Source organism: Ctenocephalides felis, unplaced genomic scaffold (genome assembly GCF_003426905.1).
Source record: "Ctenocephalides felis isolate EL2017-DRISC unplaced genomic scaffold, ASM342690v1 CF-g0.4_SCAFFOLD_01170, whole genome shotgun sequence".
In the NCBI taxonomy this organism is placed as follows: Eukaryota; Metazoa; Arthropoda; class Insecta; order Siphonaptera; family Pulicidae; genus Ctenocephalides; species Ctenocephalides felis.
Window position 1 is genome coordinate 38,857,094 of NW_020537324.1, and position 18,101 is coordinate 38,875,194.

Below are 18,101 nucleotides of genomic sequence, written 5' to 3' on the forward strand. Positions count from 1 at the left end.
TTGTTCGATTGGTTACGAAAATTAACTAAATGAAACTGGTGTGCCCTTTGTAAACGTGTAAACACTTGAACGAGAGATGTGAGATTGTATGTGTGTGTTTTTTATATGTCGGGTGTGAATACTTAAATTTGTTGATCTTAAAAGGAAGTCGATATTAATTGTTTGTCAAAAAGTGTAAAAAATTTAAATATGAATCATGTAATAGGTTGTGATCTGATCTAATGTTGACACTGTTAGAAACGTTTATGAGGATGAGACAACTCTCCGCGAATAACCTTCTAAAGATGCAACTTTCGTGATATAAATCTTTGGAGTGAAATTAAATGAAGGGCGTTTTCTATAGAGTGTTGTACTAGGGTACTTTTGAAATTTTTTTGTTTATGGTGGACCACACTTAGTTCATGTTGTCTCATTCTCTTGTGTACATATTGGGAGGTTTGTCCAATATATTGAAAAGCACAGTCATTACAAGAAACAGAATATACTACATTAGTATTGAGATTGGATGGGGTGGGGGATTTAATGTTCGTAAAGAATTGGTTGAAGGAGTGTAAGGATGAGCCTGATACTAAAATGTTTTCTTCTAACAAAATTTTGGCAAAATAATAATATAAATCTTCAACGTATGGTATGCTGCAGTAAATAAGATTGGTGTTTTTGATGTTAGTACTGGTATTGGGAGAATTAATTTGTGTTTTTAAGAAAGTTCGTCTTTTTTGAATAACTGAATGAATGAGATTTTTGGGTAACCATTTTCAATTAGAGTTATTTTTACTAGGGATAAATTTTGTGGATGGAAAGTTTGGTGAGACAACAAAATAGCATGGTCTGTAAGGGAAATAATAGTGTTTATCTTATAGTTTCTGGGACAGTATGAGGAATAGTGTAAGTATCTACCCGACCATGTCGTTTTTCTATACCAATTTGTTCGAATAAAGTTATTAGTGTTGTAAACGGATACATCCAAGAAATTAAGTCTGTTGTTATTTTGTAGTTCATGTGTGAAAATTATATTATTGTTAAAATTATTGAAGAGATCTAGTACTGTGTTTATATGATTTTTGTTAATGATAAAAAAAGTGTCATCTACATATCTAATATAAAAGTTAATTTGAAATTTTAAAGTTGAGAAACGGAAATTTCTAGTGTTTGTAAAACTAAGTCGATGATTCCGGGAGATAAGGGACATCCCATAGCTGCGCCTTTAATTTGAGAATAAAAGTTGTCTTGGCAATGGAAATAGGAGTAATTTAAAATAGTGTTGATAATATGAGTGAAGACTGTTTTCGGAAAGTCAGTAAAGTTACAAATTGTGTGCCAACGTTTATCGATTGAGTTTAGGATTAATTCATGTGGGACACATGTAAAAAGGTTGACCACATCTAAGCTTAGAAATAAGTGATTTTCAGGGATGTTGCGGTTATTAATTAAATTCACAAATTGGTACGAATTCTTAACATAATAGGGAGAATTGATTGTAACATTTTTAGGACATCAGAAATGAGTTTCGAAATATTGTAAAAAGGAGAGCCAATGTAGGAGACAATCGGTCTGAAAGAGCATTCAGGTTTGTGTATTTTTGGAAGACAGTACATTTTAGGGGAGATAGGGTGTTGTATTTTTAGGTTAAAAGCAAAATTCTCAGAAATTAGTTTTTGTTTTTCAGATCATTGATTAATTTAAAAGCTATTCTAGAAAAACGTTGTGTGGGATCTTCTGTTAAAATATTATATGTTGTATCATCTTTAAGTAGGTTAAGGACGGAATTGTTGTAAAATTCTTTGTCAAGAATGACTGTGATATTACCCTTATCGGCTGGGCAAACTATAATATTATTAGATTTAATGAAAGCTTTAGTTTCTAAAATGTCTTTGTGGAGTTTCTTTAAATGAAAGTTTTGAAATTTATTATTTACTTTCTTTATATGTTTTACCAGTCTGTCACATAGTTTTGATCTAATGTTATTCTGTTTGTTTGTTTCAATGTTTCTAATGTTGTATTCAATATTACTTAGAATTTTTATGAAATCTGTTTTACTGTATTTCTGAGGAGAGTATGCAAATTTTGGACCTAATGCTAGAATATATTTAACATTTTCTGGAATGTAAATATCAGTTTTATTAACTAACCACTTATCTGTACAAGATTTAGAGATTTTGAAGGGATAGTTGTCATCTCTTTTTTGAATTAAAGTTTTAGTTTTTTTAATATGTTTTTCTTTAGTAGTATTAAAATGTTTGTTAAATTTATAGTTTTCAAAAGCTAAAAATTGATTTAAGAGGTCTTTGTTCAAAGTATTGGAAAGTGTATTGATTATGTTATCCAGTTGTGATTTCAAGTAATTTATGTAGATAAAAGTATTTTTTATTTCTAGATTCAAAACAGACATTTTCAGGTAATTAATTTGTCGTTCAATTTTATAGATGTTGAAAGTGTTGTATAAGAATTGTTTGTTTATAATATTAGAAATAAAATTCGGTATAATCCATTCATTTTTACATCGAATTAGAAATATTTTTTTGTTAGCATATTTAGAGTTAAGTTTTGAATATTTTTTCATTAAACATATTTGTTTGTAATCTACAGTTCTTGATAAGTTTTGAAAGAAATTTCGTTCCATAATGTTCTTGGAATATATTGAATGGTAGAGTCTTGGATTTGTGTATATTTTGTAGAGTTTCGAACAAGAATCCAAAAATAATACAAAATAAAAAACAAGAAAAGTTTTTAAAAAAACAATTTCTTTATTTAATTATTTGTTTATTGTCGACGTTTCGGAACTAGGTACGTTCCATCTTCAGGACATCTGTCAAGAAACATGATCTTGATGAGATTTTTGCAAACAATATGTTTAGGAAAAGAAATAGATTTTTTTTTTTTTTTTTTTTTTTTTTTTTTTTTTTTTTTTTTTTTTTTTTAAATAATGAATTAAATTGTAAAAAATATAATAATGTACAGAAATATGATAATATGTTCAAAATAAAAATGATAAAAATAAATGAGTGGATTATCAAAACAGGATATTAAACATAATAGAAAATTTTTTTGAAAGTTATGGAAATTTTTTAAGAAAAGGTTAATGACAAAGTTGAATTAATTACCTGTATGTTTGAATATTTGTTAGCACTTTTTCACTAAACAAGCTTTTTTAACAAAAATGATTTTGTGAGTTAATTTTCCACCGAATAATTAGATTTTGTAAATCAAAATTACTAAAAAACTTTGTCTTTTTTAAATTATTATTTGAAAACACAAATAATATTGTTCTCTGGATGTTGTTCGATTGGTTTACGAAAATTAACTAAATGAAACTGGTGTGCCCTTTGTAACACGTGTAAACACTTGAACGAGAGATGTGAGATTGTATGTGTGTGTTTTTATATGTCAGGGTGTGAATACTTAAATTGTTGATCTTAAAAGGAAGTCGATATTAATTGTTTGTCAAAAAGTGTAAAAAATTTAAATATGAATCATGTAATAGGTTGTGATCTGATCTAATGTTGACACTGTTAGAAACGTTTATGAGGATGAGACAACTCTCCGCGAATAACCTTCTAAAGATGCAACTTTCGTGATATAAAATCTTTGGAGTGAAATTAAATGAATGGGCGTTTTCTATAGAGTGTTGTACTAGGGTACTTTTGAAATTTTTTTGTTTATGGTGGACCACACTTAGTTCATGTTGTCTCATTCTCTTGTGTACATATTGGGAGGTTTGTCCAATATATTGAAAAGCACAGTCATTACAAGAAACAGAATATACTACATTAGTATTGAGATTGGATGGGGTGGGGGATTTAATGTTCGTAAAGAATTGGTTGAAGGAGTGTAAGGATGAGCCTGATACTAAAATGTTTTCTTCTAACAAAATTTTGGCAAAATAATAATATAAATCTTCAACGTATGGTATGCTGCAGTAAATAAGATTGGTGTTTTTGATGTTAGTACTGGTATTGGGAAAATTAATTTGTGTTTTTAAGAAAGTTCGTCTTTTTTGAATAACTGAATGAATGAGATTTTTTGGGTAACCATTTTCAATTAGAGTTATTTTTACTAGGGATAAATTTTGTGGATGGAAAGTTTGGTGAGACAACAAAATAGCATGGTCTGTAAGGGAAATAATAGTGTTTATCTTATAGTTTCTGGGACAGTATGAGGAATAGTGTAAGTATCTGCCCGACCATGTCGTTTTTCTATACCAATTTGTTCGAATAAAGTTATTAGTGTTGTAAACGGATACATCCAAGAAATTAAGTCTGTTGTTATTTTGTAGTTCATGTGTGAAAATTATATTATTGTTAAAATTATTGAAGAGATCTAGTACTGTGTTTATATGATTTTTGTTAATGATAAAAAAAGTGTCATCTACATATCTAATATAAAAGTTAATTTGAAATTTTAAAGTTGAGAAAACGGAAATTTCTAGTGTTTGTAAAACTAAGTCGATGATTCCGGGAGATAAGGGACATCCCATAGCTGCGCCTTTAATTTGAGAATAAAAGTTGTCTTGGCAATGGAAATAGGAGTAATTTAAAATAGTGTTGATAATATGAGTGAAGACTGTTTTCGGAAAGTCAGTAAAGTTACAAATTGTGTGCCAACGTTTATCGATTGAGTTTAGGATTAATTCATGTGGGACACATGTAAAAAGGTTGACCACATCTAAGCTTAGAAATAAGTGATTTTCAGGGATGTTGCGGTTATTAATTAAATTCACAAATTGGTACGAATTCTTAACATAATAGGGAGAATTGATTGTAACATTTTTTAGGACATCAGAAATGAGTTTCGAAATATTGTAAAAAGGAGAGCCAATGTAGGAGACAATCGGTCTGAAAGAGCATTCAGGTTTGTGTATTTTTGGAAGACAGTACATTTTAGGGGAGATAGGGTGTTGTATTTTTAGGTTAAAAGCAAAATTCTCAGAAATTAGTTTTTTGTTTTTCAGATCATTGATTAATTTAAAAGCTATTCTAGAAAAACGTTGTGTGGGATCTTCTGTTAAAATATTATATGTTGTATCATCTTTAAGTAGGTTAAGGACGGAATTGTTGTAAAATTCTTTGTCAAGAATGACTGTGATATTACCCTTATCGGCTGGGCAAACTATAATATTATTAGATTTAATGAAAGCTTTAGTTTCTAAAATGTCTTTGTGGAGTTTCTTTAAATGAAAGTTTTGAAATTTATTATTTACTTTCTTTATATGTTTTACAAACAAATAATTAAATAAAGAAATTGTTTTTTTAAAAACTTTTCTTGTTTTTTATTTTGTATTATTTTTGGATTCTTGTTCGAAACTCTACAAAATATATATATATATATATATATATATATATATTAGGGTGGTCCTTAAAATGGTCATATTCGAATTCCCTTGCTCCCATGGGCTCAAATGGTTCCAAATTGATAAAAAACAATTCTCTGAAAATTTTAGCTCTTAATATTAACGTTTAGATAGAGCGCAATTCAATCAAACTTTTGTATGGAAATAGCATGGAAAAATTTTCAAAAATTTTAAAAATGTTTGTTAGATGTAATTTAGCGAACAAATGAATGAATAAAACTCATTCATTTGTCGCTAAGTTATACCTAAAACATTTTTTTTAAATTTTCAAAATTAATTTTTTCTTTGATGTATTGCCCTACAAGTATTTACTCATATATCTTATATATAAAAATGGAGCTCTCGATCAAATGATTCGGTAAAACTCAAAAACGGCTAAACCGATTTGGCCAGTCTTAGTGTTGAAAAACTCGTGCCAATCCAGAGATGGTCGGAAAGGTGAGATATTATTTCAAAATCGCGTAGAAACTTAAGTTTAATGTAAATTTACATTTTTAATTTGAAAATTTTTGTAGAAGCGTAATTTAAATAAAACAATGGACGGTGGCTAACACGCGAAATGTCAAACGTTTTTGACAGATGATGCTCAATTACATTTAATATAATGTTTTACGTGAATATTATTTAACTAGTTGGTTTGGTATTTAGCCTTGAGGCAAGTTACATAAACTTCCCGATATATTTAAACAATCGACTTAATCAATAAAAATAAATTAATTTATGAGTCATTAAAAGTATTCCAAGTGGATTTATTACACATAATTGAAAACGAACGAACACTTTGACTTGACGGTGTATTTTCTAAAAGCAAATTTTCAAAAATCAATAACTTTTATAATTGAACCAGTTTTCAGGACTTTAATGGTTTATTATGTTCAAGACTAAGTACTCTATCATTATACCAAGTAAATAGTCTAATTTTAATTTTAACAAATGTCAAAAGAGCTACTCATTTTCTCAAACCTTGATGAATTTTTAAAATCAAACTATTTGTCGTAAGGCCGTAATATTTCAGTAAGTTCTATAAGACCATGGTATATATCGCTAAAAAAAATTCCATAAAAATCGGCTTAATTTTTTTTTTCAACAGTTAATTACAAGAAAACGGCTCAGTAGATTTTCACCTAAAACTGATCAATATCATTCCCCACTAATATCTTTCGAACAGTTTTTGATTTTTTAAAATCGGTTCGGTAGGATGAGCTTAAATGTGGACGAAAAGTTTATTACTTTTTTTTCAAATTACAAAGAAGCGGCTTGGCAGATCGTCGCACAAAACTGACAAACGATAGTCCTCACCGAAATACATCAAATGGCTTTTAAATTTCTGAAATCGGTTCAGGCGCTTTTGAGAAAACGTCGATCAAAAGTCTAATTTTGACAAATGCCAAAAAAAACTATACCAATTTTTGCAAATTTTGACGAATTTTTAAAGGTAAACGAGTTGACGTAGGGCCGTAATATTTTAGTATGACCTAGAAAACTATGGTATCTACAGTCAAAAAAAAAATCATAAAAATCGTCGAATTTTTTTTTAAAAAAACGTTATTACAAGAAAACGGCCCGGCCGATCTTTACCAAAAACTAATCAGCACGATTCCCAACCAACATCTATCGAATGGTTTTTGAATTTTCAGAATCGATTCAGAATTGCGGGCTAAAACGTGGACGAAAATTTTTTCACTTTTCTGCAATTTACAAAGAAACGGCCCGGCCGATCGCGGCACAAAACTTAGAGACGATAATCCTCATCGAGATACATCAAATGGCTTTTAAATTTTTGAAATCGGTCCAGCCGTTTTTGGAGAAAACGATTTACGGCAAAAAATCTGTTCACACACACACACACACACACATACTTTTTCCAAATTTGGTCTCATTCGATTCAGAATGGCTCGAAACGTCGAGAAAACATAAAATTAGCGAATCGGATTTTTTGATGAAAACATAAACTTCTCCTTCGGGAAGTTAATAATGATTAAATTGTAGTAAGTAGTTTTGTTTGTAACTTTATTTATATACAAACACGTTAGTAAACGGACCGCAAATGTTACTAGAGACTCAAAATATCAACTTTTTTGAAACGTTAATATGAAAATGCACTTTTTCTCATATTTTTCTCAAACACAGTGCTCTGAAAGATCTCATTGGTATTTATAAAACATTTTCTAGGTTATATTATTTATTATTTATGTTATTTAAATTCAGAACCTAAATTTGGTATCGATCAAATAGATATTTTGTCGAATAACCCAGTTATAATTTCCCAGAATTTATCGAAGAATAAATAGTAATATGTGAAGGTCCGGAATAAAAAGGTCCACCACCGATGTAAAGCAGTAAAATTAAGCATTGTTTAACAACAATATTTGAAAGTAGAGGAAAAAAGATGTATAATCAGCTATAACCTTGATTTAAAAACTGTAATCTTTGAAATGAGTGAGATAAATGGTAATCTTTGAAAAACCATAATCAAAGTATTTTCTTCCGTTCGTAGTATTTCGGAATTAGTTAGAAATGTAATTATTTTGTAAAATACCTTTAAAATTATAATAAGGCTTTAAATCTTTTTGCCACCTGCCCGTTTCAAGTTATACCGCCTACAGGGTAAAAAGGTCTAAATAACAAATTTTTGAAAGACATCAAAAAGCACATTTCTACAATGGTGAAGTAGAAGGCAGTTCGTTTGATATGTGTTATTTGTTGTGATATAATTTTTATTGTTTTCACAATATAGTTTATATTTGCTCAAAGTCAAATTGGACCTTTGTGCCTCGCCCTGCTCTACATATATACCTTTTATTGAATTTACTTTAATTCATCGAATGTTACTTGAAACTTTTCAAAAAGCAGGTCAAAGAAAAAATACTTAATTCATTTTCTATTTCTCCTCGCAAAAATTTGAAAATTTTGTATAAGTTCAGAAGTATTATTTACAATTATACACAAAATCCAGAATCCGAAAAGAATCTGAAAACCTTGAAACGTAATCAATAAGTCGAAAGACCAAAAAAGACTTGGATGGATTATACTATGTTTACTACAGAAAATGTATAAATCTTCCAGTTTGATTATATTGATAAAATATAGACAAACTAATGGGGTTTAATGTTTTTATAATACCTCATTGTATATAGAAATTGTATAAAGAAATTGTTTAGAATATACCATACTTAGCAAAACAACGTTTGCCGGGTCAGCTAGTATATATATATATATATTTGCTTGTTCAATATAAATTTATTCATGATCTCTTATACCAGGCACCTCTGCCTGACTGAGATATGTAAATATATATTATATTATGCTAATAAGAAAATGCTGAAGCAAAAAGAAAAAAAATGCAATTGATAAAAATATAAATTTAGTATTCATTATTTCAATATTAAATTTTTTACTTACAATTGGTAATAAGGGTTTATTTGGTGCATTATGTGCAACACTTGTATTAGATGGACTTGTCGGTTGTGATAAACTTTGATTTGTATCGTGAAATGTGTAGATAGTCAAATGCGGGCGCTGATGACCTCGTTCGTATGCTGAAAAATAATATATCTTGTTTAAATCGTATTATCGTTAATCGTTGAAAATCGTAGTTATACTATTAGTTTTAAACGCATTAATCTAACCTTATATAAGCGCTATTCAGTTTTTTGTTCACATTTTATAATATCCAAACCATAAAACATAAAATAGCATTTACAAGAGCTTACAAATTATGGCATAATAAAGTGCTCCAAAACAGTCATTGAAAACCATGTTAGATTTTTCCAAGATAATCAATAAATATATTCAAAAATTTTGTACATTTTTACATAAACAACTTTATACGATGTACTGTTTAAAATTATTTTTATGCCGTGGCCTTATTTTATAAAGATTTTAATGATAAGTGTAAATTTTGTTGAAGGAGTAAAGCAACGAAATGAACGGTCAGTGAGACACAAATACTGATTCACCATTAGCAATCGATGTGGTCATTCGAAACGAGTTAATTCGATTGGTCGAGATAATCTTGTCGCGAATATATCGATATCTTTGGTTCTAAACTGTGGTAGTTAACTATCAACCGAACAGTGATGCAGAATCCAAAATCATTTGATTTTGATGGTATGTAATAATAGACACATTGATTTATTAAAAATGTCTGAATCTCAAGAGCATTTTACATCGTCGCCCGTAAATAATAATAATTATGATAAAAAAATTAAACATCTAAGTAAGTTTATATTTTATTATTTATAGTTGCAATTAAGGCACTAATTACCTCTTAATTATGTTCCTTGACGTTTCACTCAGACAATCAATACACTTTTAAAAACTGATGTGATCTGTAATTACCATAGTTAAATAATAAATGACAATGGACACGTAGTGAGTTTATATACCTACTCTGCGATTTTTTATTCAATGTCAAAAGTACAAAATTGTGGTTTTCCCCATTTTCCGCGGAATCCATAAAAACCATCAAAATTTTTTAGATACATTTGTTTATTATAAAATTCTTCACAAAATTGATTGTATAATTATTTTTCGTTGTGATCACCGTACGAAAGTTAAAAAAAAATTCTTTATAATATGCCGCCTTTATAAGTCGTCGAACGCGAAATATAAATAAAAACTAGTGGCCTTAAAAATATAAATAAAAACATTGTGCCTTAAGGCAAATTGCTGGAACTTTCCGTACATTCGAGGAATGAAAATAATCAATAATTGTTTTGCAAATAGATTTTTAATTATAAATACATACTGTAAATTGGGGCGACGAGCGCATTTTATGAACAATTATGTCTATGTTTACAAGAAATTTGTTTATTTTTTTTTAAATTTGATTTTTTTGATAATTTTGAAAAATTTCTAGAAGTTTGGATTTGAGAATTTTTTTAGGTTTTTCGAAAATTTTGAATATATTCGAATTTTTTTGGAAATTTCGAAATATTTTCAGATTTTTGTAAGAAAACGATTTATTTAAATTTTTATAATTTTGAAATTTTCCAAAATCTAGTTTTTTTAAAAATAAAAAATTTCAAAAATTTGAATTTTGTAAAACTTTTAAAATTATGAAATTTTCTGTAAAAGCATTTTTGGCACACCGTCTACTCAAGCAAACTGTTTTTTGAATTAATTGAATCGGGTGATCCGTTGTCCCAAAAATTGCATAACCGTTTTTACAACCTTTGCGCTCCATACCTCCGAAACGGCGAAATTGCATTTTGCATAAACGCCTCGTGATCGTGTACGTACCGAATGATTTTTCAATCATACAAATCGGTTATTTTATACTATCGAAAATATCGACGACATTTGTTTAAACCATATAAATAAGCTTCAAAATTAAAAATTTTGATACGGAACCAAAAAAAAAAAATTATATAAAATGTGTACACATTATTAAAATCTCTATAAAATATCTGATAATTTGATGTACATATGTCCAATAAACATTTTTGACGGCCAAATGTCATTTTTTTAAACTTATTTTTATTGCGAGTCCATAAGCGATAGACCTGCCTTCCCAAAAAATTAATCCGTTCTTCATCTTGTTAACACAAGTAAAATGTTTTTGGAATTATTAAAATTGGACGCTCGGTTCTCTTAAAAACTAAGTTACCGTTTTTCGCAGTGTTTGCCCCGTATCCTTGGAACGGCTAGACCTGCCTTTACCAAAAACTAATCAGCAAGTCCCCTTATCAATACGAATCGAATGTTTTTTGGATTATTCAGATCAATGTTCCCGAAATCGTCGACAAAAATTTGTATCCGCACACACACATACTCATACACACATACATCCATTTTTTCTAAGGTATGCCAAAATATTCAGAAACCTTTCAAACGTGAAGATATATAAAAATTTTCATTTTCGATTTTTTTACGATTACTATACCTTACCCTACCGAAAGTTAATAAGATACACGGGTTTATGTTTAGATAGTACGAATTCAATTAGTCTTTTGAAGTATCGAACTATAGTGTTATCTACCAATTTCCTTCCTTCTTGAGCAACACATGCCAGCTATATAATTTTCCTAGCGTGGAGGGTCACATACCTAATTATTTTTGAAGGGAGTAAACGAAATAATTAAGTACGAGAAAGGGTTGGAATGTTTTCGACCTCAACACAAAAATGACGTCAATGTCAAAAAAGCTGATGAATGTAATTGTGCTTCTTTTAACAGTAAGTCACAACAATTTCGTTCATTCTGGACGTCCAGTTATCAATTGACAGCCGCGTGAGTAAGAGTTCATGTAAATGATGTGAAAATAATGAAAATTAAGTACTGAGCTGTTATTCAACATTTCTTTTTGGAACACAATACCCCAACGCCAATTAAAAATAAATTGGACTCTGGGGATAGGGACTCTGCACCATCATTTATCACAGTGAAATTTTAGGAGCTGAATTTATAAGTGGCCGTAAGAGCTTGAGAGACAAAAGTTAATGGGGACGACTAAAAACTTCGACTTCAGACGATAACATTGATAAGGTTTACGAAATGATGTTATACGACCGCCAAATCAGAGTAAGACGGCTAAAAGAGGTAAAGAATATGTCAAAATATTGTTTGTCATATTAATTATACATGAGAAAGCTATCTGCCCGATGCGTGCTGCCTTTGCTTCAAATCAACATTTCCAACACACTTTAGGCGTTTCTAGGCAAAATTTAGCTCCAATTAGTTGCTGTAGGTAAAACTGGGGGATACATTATTATATGCCGAAAATTACTATCGAAACAGTGGACTGCATAAGGAAAAACTGGTCCAAAAGGAACAAAAACTGTTTTTTTTTTGGCTGGAAAATTGATGGCAACTGCTTTTTGGGATAATCGTGGAGCTAAGCTATTTTAATCGACTGTCTTCAAAAAATTATTTTTGAAGACAATTATTACTGAACAAGATAAAAACACAAATTGCGCAAAAGGGGCCACATTTGCAAGAAAAAGAAATCCTGTTCCATCAAGACAAAGCGCCATCGTCTTCCAAGTACTATTTGGATTGGTTGGATTACAGAGGTGGGAGCATCGCTGGAAAATAATCTTGTTAACTTCCCGTAGGGTAAGTTATTGTAATGGGCCGAAAAGCGAAATTGAAAATTTTTACATTTCTCGACGTTTTGAAGGTTTCTGAACATTTTGGCATACCTCAGAAAAAATGGATGTGTGTGTGTGTATGTATGTATGGATAGAAATTTCCAGTCACGTTTTCGGGCGCACGGATCAACCGATTTGAATGGTTCAAAAAACATTCGATTCCTATCGACAGGGAAAAGAGCTGATTAGTTTCTGGCAAAGGCAGGTCCAGCCGTTTCGCGGATACGGAGCAAAAAGTGCAGAAAATATAAATCGAGTTTCTGAGTGAACGGAGCATACGATTTGAATGATCTAAAAAACATTCAATTTGTAATGATTGGGAGAAGGGCCGATTAGTTTTTGGCAATGGCAGGCCCAGCCATTTCAAAGATACAGAGCTAAATGTGCAAAAAATCGCAGTTTTTGAGAGAACTAAGCGTCCAATTTAAATGATTCAAAGAAATTTCAGCTTGTTTTAACAAAATAATTGATTTCGGAAAAAAATTGTATCATTTTTTTTTGTATCGAAAATGATTAAGATTTTATTTTTAATTCTGACTAAAGTTCTAATATACTTTAAACAAATAATTTTAACTTCGCTATTCAGTTTATATATTTTTATTTTTATAAAAATCTATTTGAAAACATTATGTATTCCTCGAACATTTCGTTACAGTACGGGAAGTTCCAGCAATTTGCCTTAAGGCACGATGCCATACACCCCACTAGTTTCATTGTTAGGTCGGAAACTTTCCAACCCACCCTCGTATATATGTGCAAAGCGTGTTATGACCGTCGAAAATTTGTACATTTATATTTTAATCTTATATATAGAAATGGAGCTCTCGATCAAATGATTTGGTAAAAGTCGAAAACGGCTAAACCGATTTGGCCAGTCTTAGTCTTGAAAAATTCGTGCCAATCCAGAGATGGTCGGAAAGGTAAGATAATATTTCAAAATTGCGTAGAAACTTTACATTCTTAATTTAAAAATTTTTGGTAAACAGCACTTGATTTAAAATAACTTCCCACACAATATTATTTATGATGACAGATGAATCGCCTACTCATATGTCAACTGGTTTTGACAAGTTAAAACAGATTATGTTCAGTGTTAGATAGTGTTGTTATTCTTTTAATTTTATTTAAATATATTATTGAAAATATATATTTTTAAATGTTAATAAAAGTGTGGGAGATTGGCAGGCCGCGTCAAAGGGTATGGGCGCATTGCCATATAGAATCGGCCCCACCCTGGTATTTAAATAATTTAAACGCCATTTTATAGGTATAAATGATAAAAACCGATATACCAATTTTCAACTTTCTATCTCATCTTATGGCCGAGATATCATTGAAAATATGTGAAAGTGGCCCCTTTTTTCAAACTCACTTTCAGACGTAACCATAAAAGATATCGAAAAAAAATTTACGTGGTTCTATTTATATTGGCTTAGGCCACATTATGTAGAACAATCAATTTCAAATAATCAATTATTATTAGCTGAAAAAGATAAAATAATTTTTCAATTGATGTTTTTCGGTAGCGCGTTCAGTTGGACCACCTTCTAATTACCTTTATTCGAAAGATTATTGTTTTTTCTTTTAGTACTGAAAATATTGTTCAAATCAATTTGGTGGAACACATTGTAAAATTGAAAAAACCGGAGCCAATACACCCGCGCGTAACGCTAATAGTACCCTGCAATTGCATAGAGTTCGTTCGAACGCAAAGCTGTGCGCGATGCGCCCGAAACGATTTCTAAGAAATTCTGAATGTGACAATATTTATTATATAGTTATATGTATTCATATGAAATAACGATATAATGAAACATTGTAATTTCAACAAACCCAAGAAACCTTTCTTTTTTTGAATGATAATTGTAACATTGTGATTATAAAGCCCTTATTGTGGCCTATCTTTATCAGTACTACTCAATACAAAAAGAAATATGACAAATGGTAATCTGAAATTCTTTGCTTTTTGTTATTTAAAATTCTTCAAAAATTATTCGCCATTTGATGCGGAAACTTTCTATATAGTACTTCAGGAATTTACAAAAATTAATACTGAAAGTATTTTAATAATCATTTTCATCACATAAATTTTTTTAGTTAATTCATTTAAAAAATTACATTATTTTTATGTTTGTATTTTTTATGTGGCTTATTTAGTATAGTGACAATTTTTATGTGGTTTATTTAGTATAGTGACGATTTAATTTAATTTAATTTCAGTGTATATATATATAAAATATATTTTAGTGATTTAGTTGATTTAGTGATTTAGTTAGTTAAGATTTAGTTAACATAGTAGAACTAATAATGTCTAAAACTTGCAAAAACTGTGATAAATATTTATTCAAAATGCGTAATAGAACGAAAATCATTCTAACCGAGGATGATGAACAGTTGTATAGTAGTTCAATAGGAAAAATAATTAAAATTGGTGATATTTTGTGTTCCACTTGTAGACTAATTCCTTATAGAGGAGAAGCAAGCACAGACAATATTAATGATTTATCGCATAGTAGTACTGAAAACAAATGTGTTAGTGATACTTGCAGTGAATATGAATGTAATATACCTCCGAAAACTGATTTATCCGTGGATCTTTGTCTCAATCGAGTTGCATCGACGCATAGACATTGTTCTATTTGCAGTAATAAATCCGACCTAATTACAATTCCTCTAGAAGCCAGGATTCACGCATTTGTAAAAGTCAGAATATATATACCGCTTGGAAATCGTGCATGCAATAAGCATTTTTTTGGAAAAAAATTTTATGAAGAAGATATACGACAGTTACGTATTTATTCAAACACTAATCTCGTCCCTCAGAAGGAAATATCAATATTTTTAAACGCTTTGGCAGATACAAGTGTTTCATTATTTAAGCAGATAGATAATTTATCTATATCGTCTGAACAAATAAAAATATTAACAGGTTTTAATCTAGAAGTAATCGCAGAAATAAGTAAAATGCTTAGATCAATGAAAAATAGTAATAATCGAAACGTTTTCCAAGCATTAGTTATTTTTTTGTTCAAATTGAAAACGGGAAATTCTAATCAAGTCATCGCCGGCGTTTTTAATATTTCAAAGAGACAAGTCTCTCATTATTATAAACAAATTTTAATTGGATTCGAAAAAGATATATTGGATCAAAATTTTGGATTAGAGTCTTTTACCAGAACCCAATTAATATCGGAGACATCATACAACGCACAAAAAATTCTGGGATTAACCAATGAGCAACTGGCATTAATATGTGATGGTACATATATACGACACGAAAAGAGCACAAATAATGAATATCAAAGAAAGTCATTTTCTGGCCAAAAACGGGTACCACTATGCAAACCATTTAGAATTTGTACAACAAATGGCTTCATAGTTGACTTTTTAGGCCCATACCTGGCAACACAAAATGACGCTGTGCATGGTAATATTGCGCAAAGATATCGGCTTTTACACAACACACTAAATAATAAATTATTGCCTAAAGTCCGAACATTATGTAAAATTGTAGGTTTTTTACATAATAAGTATGGAAAACGATTATCATCGGATGGAGATTTAGCTGATGAAGTGATCAACTATATGAATGAACGGACTATACCCAACACCTTACATGATGAAGTTATTGAAAATCGACGGACCAGACGAGCAAAAACACTTCAACTTCTTCAACCAGATTTGAATGAACGAGAACTTAAAATATTATTCACAGGGTCATACCAGTTATCACAAGCAATATCTTACCTGGCTGAAATGCTGTCTGACCAAAATCAGCCGAAGTTATATTACGTAAAAGAACATAGGAATATAATTAGAATTGATGTCCAATCACGGCATATAAATAGGAAAAAATATAATGTTTATATTGAATATACTCCGCTTGGCACCAACTATCGAAGTATTTTAAGGTATTGCTGTAGTTGTCCCAATGGATTGAGGACTGTTGGTTGCTGTTCACATATTGCAGCTATTATATATTATATGTCATTTGCGAGGTATTTATCACGTATTATACGTCCATCAGAAATACTATCAAAAATTTTTATAATAGAGGAAACTTCGGTTGCTATTAACCACGACAGTGATGACGATTAAAATAACAAAATATAATTTTAATTGATTAATTATTTATTTATTTAGCATACCGAAGTATTTGTGTAAATCATATGATACACTTGTAAATTTTAAAAGAACACCAATAAATTTTTATGTCTAATATTATAATTAAAATGCTTTTATTAGTTTAATTAAATTACTCACAGTGATAAATGAAATTGTATTTCAGATTCAGAAATGAAAGTTCAGAATTTCTTAGAAATCGTTTCGGGCGCATCGCGCACAGCTTTGCGTTCGAACGAACTCTATGCATTTGCAGGGTACTATTAGCGTTACGCGCGGGTGTATTGGCTCCGGTTTTTTCAATTTTACAATGTGTTCCACCAAATTGATTTGAACAATATTTTCAGTACTAAAAGAAAAAACAATAATCTTTCGAATAAAGGTAATTAGAAGGTGGTCCAACTGAACGCACTACCAAAAAACATCAATTGAAAAATTATTTTATCTTTTTCAGCTAATAATAATTGATTATTTGAAATTGATTGTTCTACATAATGTGGCCTAAGCCAATATAAATAGAACCACGTAATTTTTTTTTCGATATCTTTTATGGTTACGTCTGAAAGTGAGTTTGAAAAAAGGGGCCACTTTCACATATTTTCAATGATATCTCGGCCATAAGATGAGATAGAAAGTTGAAAATTGGTATATCGGTTTTTATCATTTATACCTATAAAATGGCGTATAAATTTTTTAAATACCAGGGTGGGGCCGATTCTATATGGCAATGCGCCCATACCCTTTAGTAAGCGGCGGAAAAAAAATAAAATGAGCGTTGAGTTTTGTTTGACGGGATGTTTTTGCAATGAGAAAATTTGTACAAATAAATTTATAAAATTTATCACTGCATGAAAGGTTAAATATATTATTAAACGGCAATTTTATTAATTCCCGACAGTGGTGACCCCTGACGTTTGACATTATGCCGCGTGGACATATTGCCACGAACTGCACATCCCCGTTTTTATACCGAATGACTTACAACTTTGGTTTGCCTTGATGGAGAAGGCATTCGCGTCTTCCAATATCCACGATAAGAAGGAGAAATATGGATTATTGGTTACAAGACTGTATATTAGACATTTAACCGAAGTTCGAGATTTGATAACCAATGAGCCTAAGGAGATGCCCTACTTTGCATTAAAGGTTAATTTCAAGATTAGGCACTTCGGAAATGCCAAAGATGCAGTTGTTGATGACGGATGTAGACCTGGCTGATAGGACACCATCTCAACACCTGCGTCATTTGAGGACTTTAGTCGGGACTTCAATGACCGACGACAACGCAGTTAAAGCAATATGGTTATCCAGACTATCGGTGGAAATTCAATAATTTTTGGAGGTAGCTTCTGGAACACAGTCAATACAAGAGGTAGGTGAACTAGCTGACCGCTTATACGTTAACCATTCACAGCAACGTGTAGCTGTGATTACTTCGCAAACCTCTGAGAATGAAACAAAGAATGTTGAACTGTGTCAAATGCGTCAAGATATCGAAGCTGTTTCAAAGCGTTTAGATAAGATCCAAATGTATCAGAA

The 18,101-nt window shown here is 30.3% G+C and overlaps 1 protein-coding gene across 1 annotated transcript in view; it reads right to left on the reverse strand.

Moving 5' to 3' along the window:
* LOC113367208 overlaps window positions 1-9,106 on the reverse strand; it is a 51,771-nt gene extending 42,665 nt beyond the window's left edge. The window contains exons 1-2 of the mRNA XM_026608838.1: window positions 9,061-9,106; window positions 8,750-8,886 (exon numbers count right to left, since the gene is read on the reverse strand). Of these exons, the coding sequence (XP_026464623.1) occupies window positions 8,750-8,886; window positions 9,061-9,106 (183 nt within the window). The remainder of the gene's footprint in view (window positions 1-8,749; window positions 8,887-9,060) is intronic.
* Between the last annotated feature and the right edge of the window lie 8,995 nt (window positions 9,107-18,101).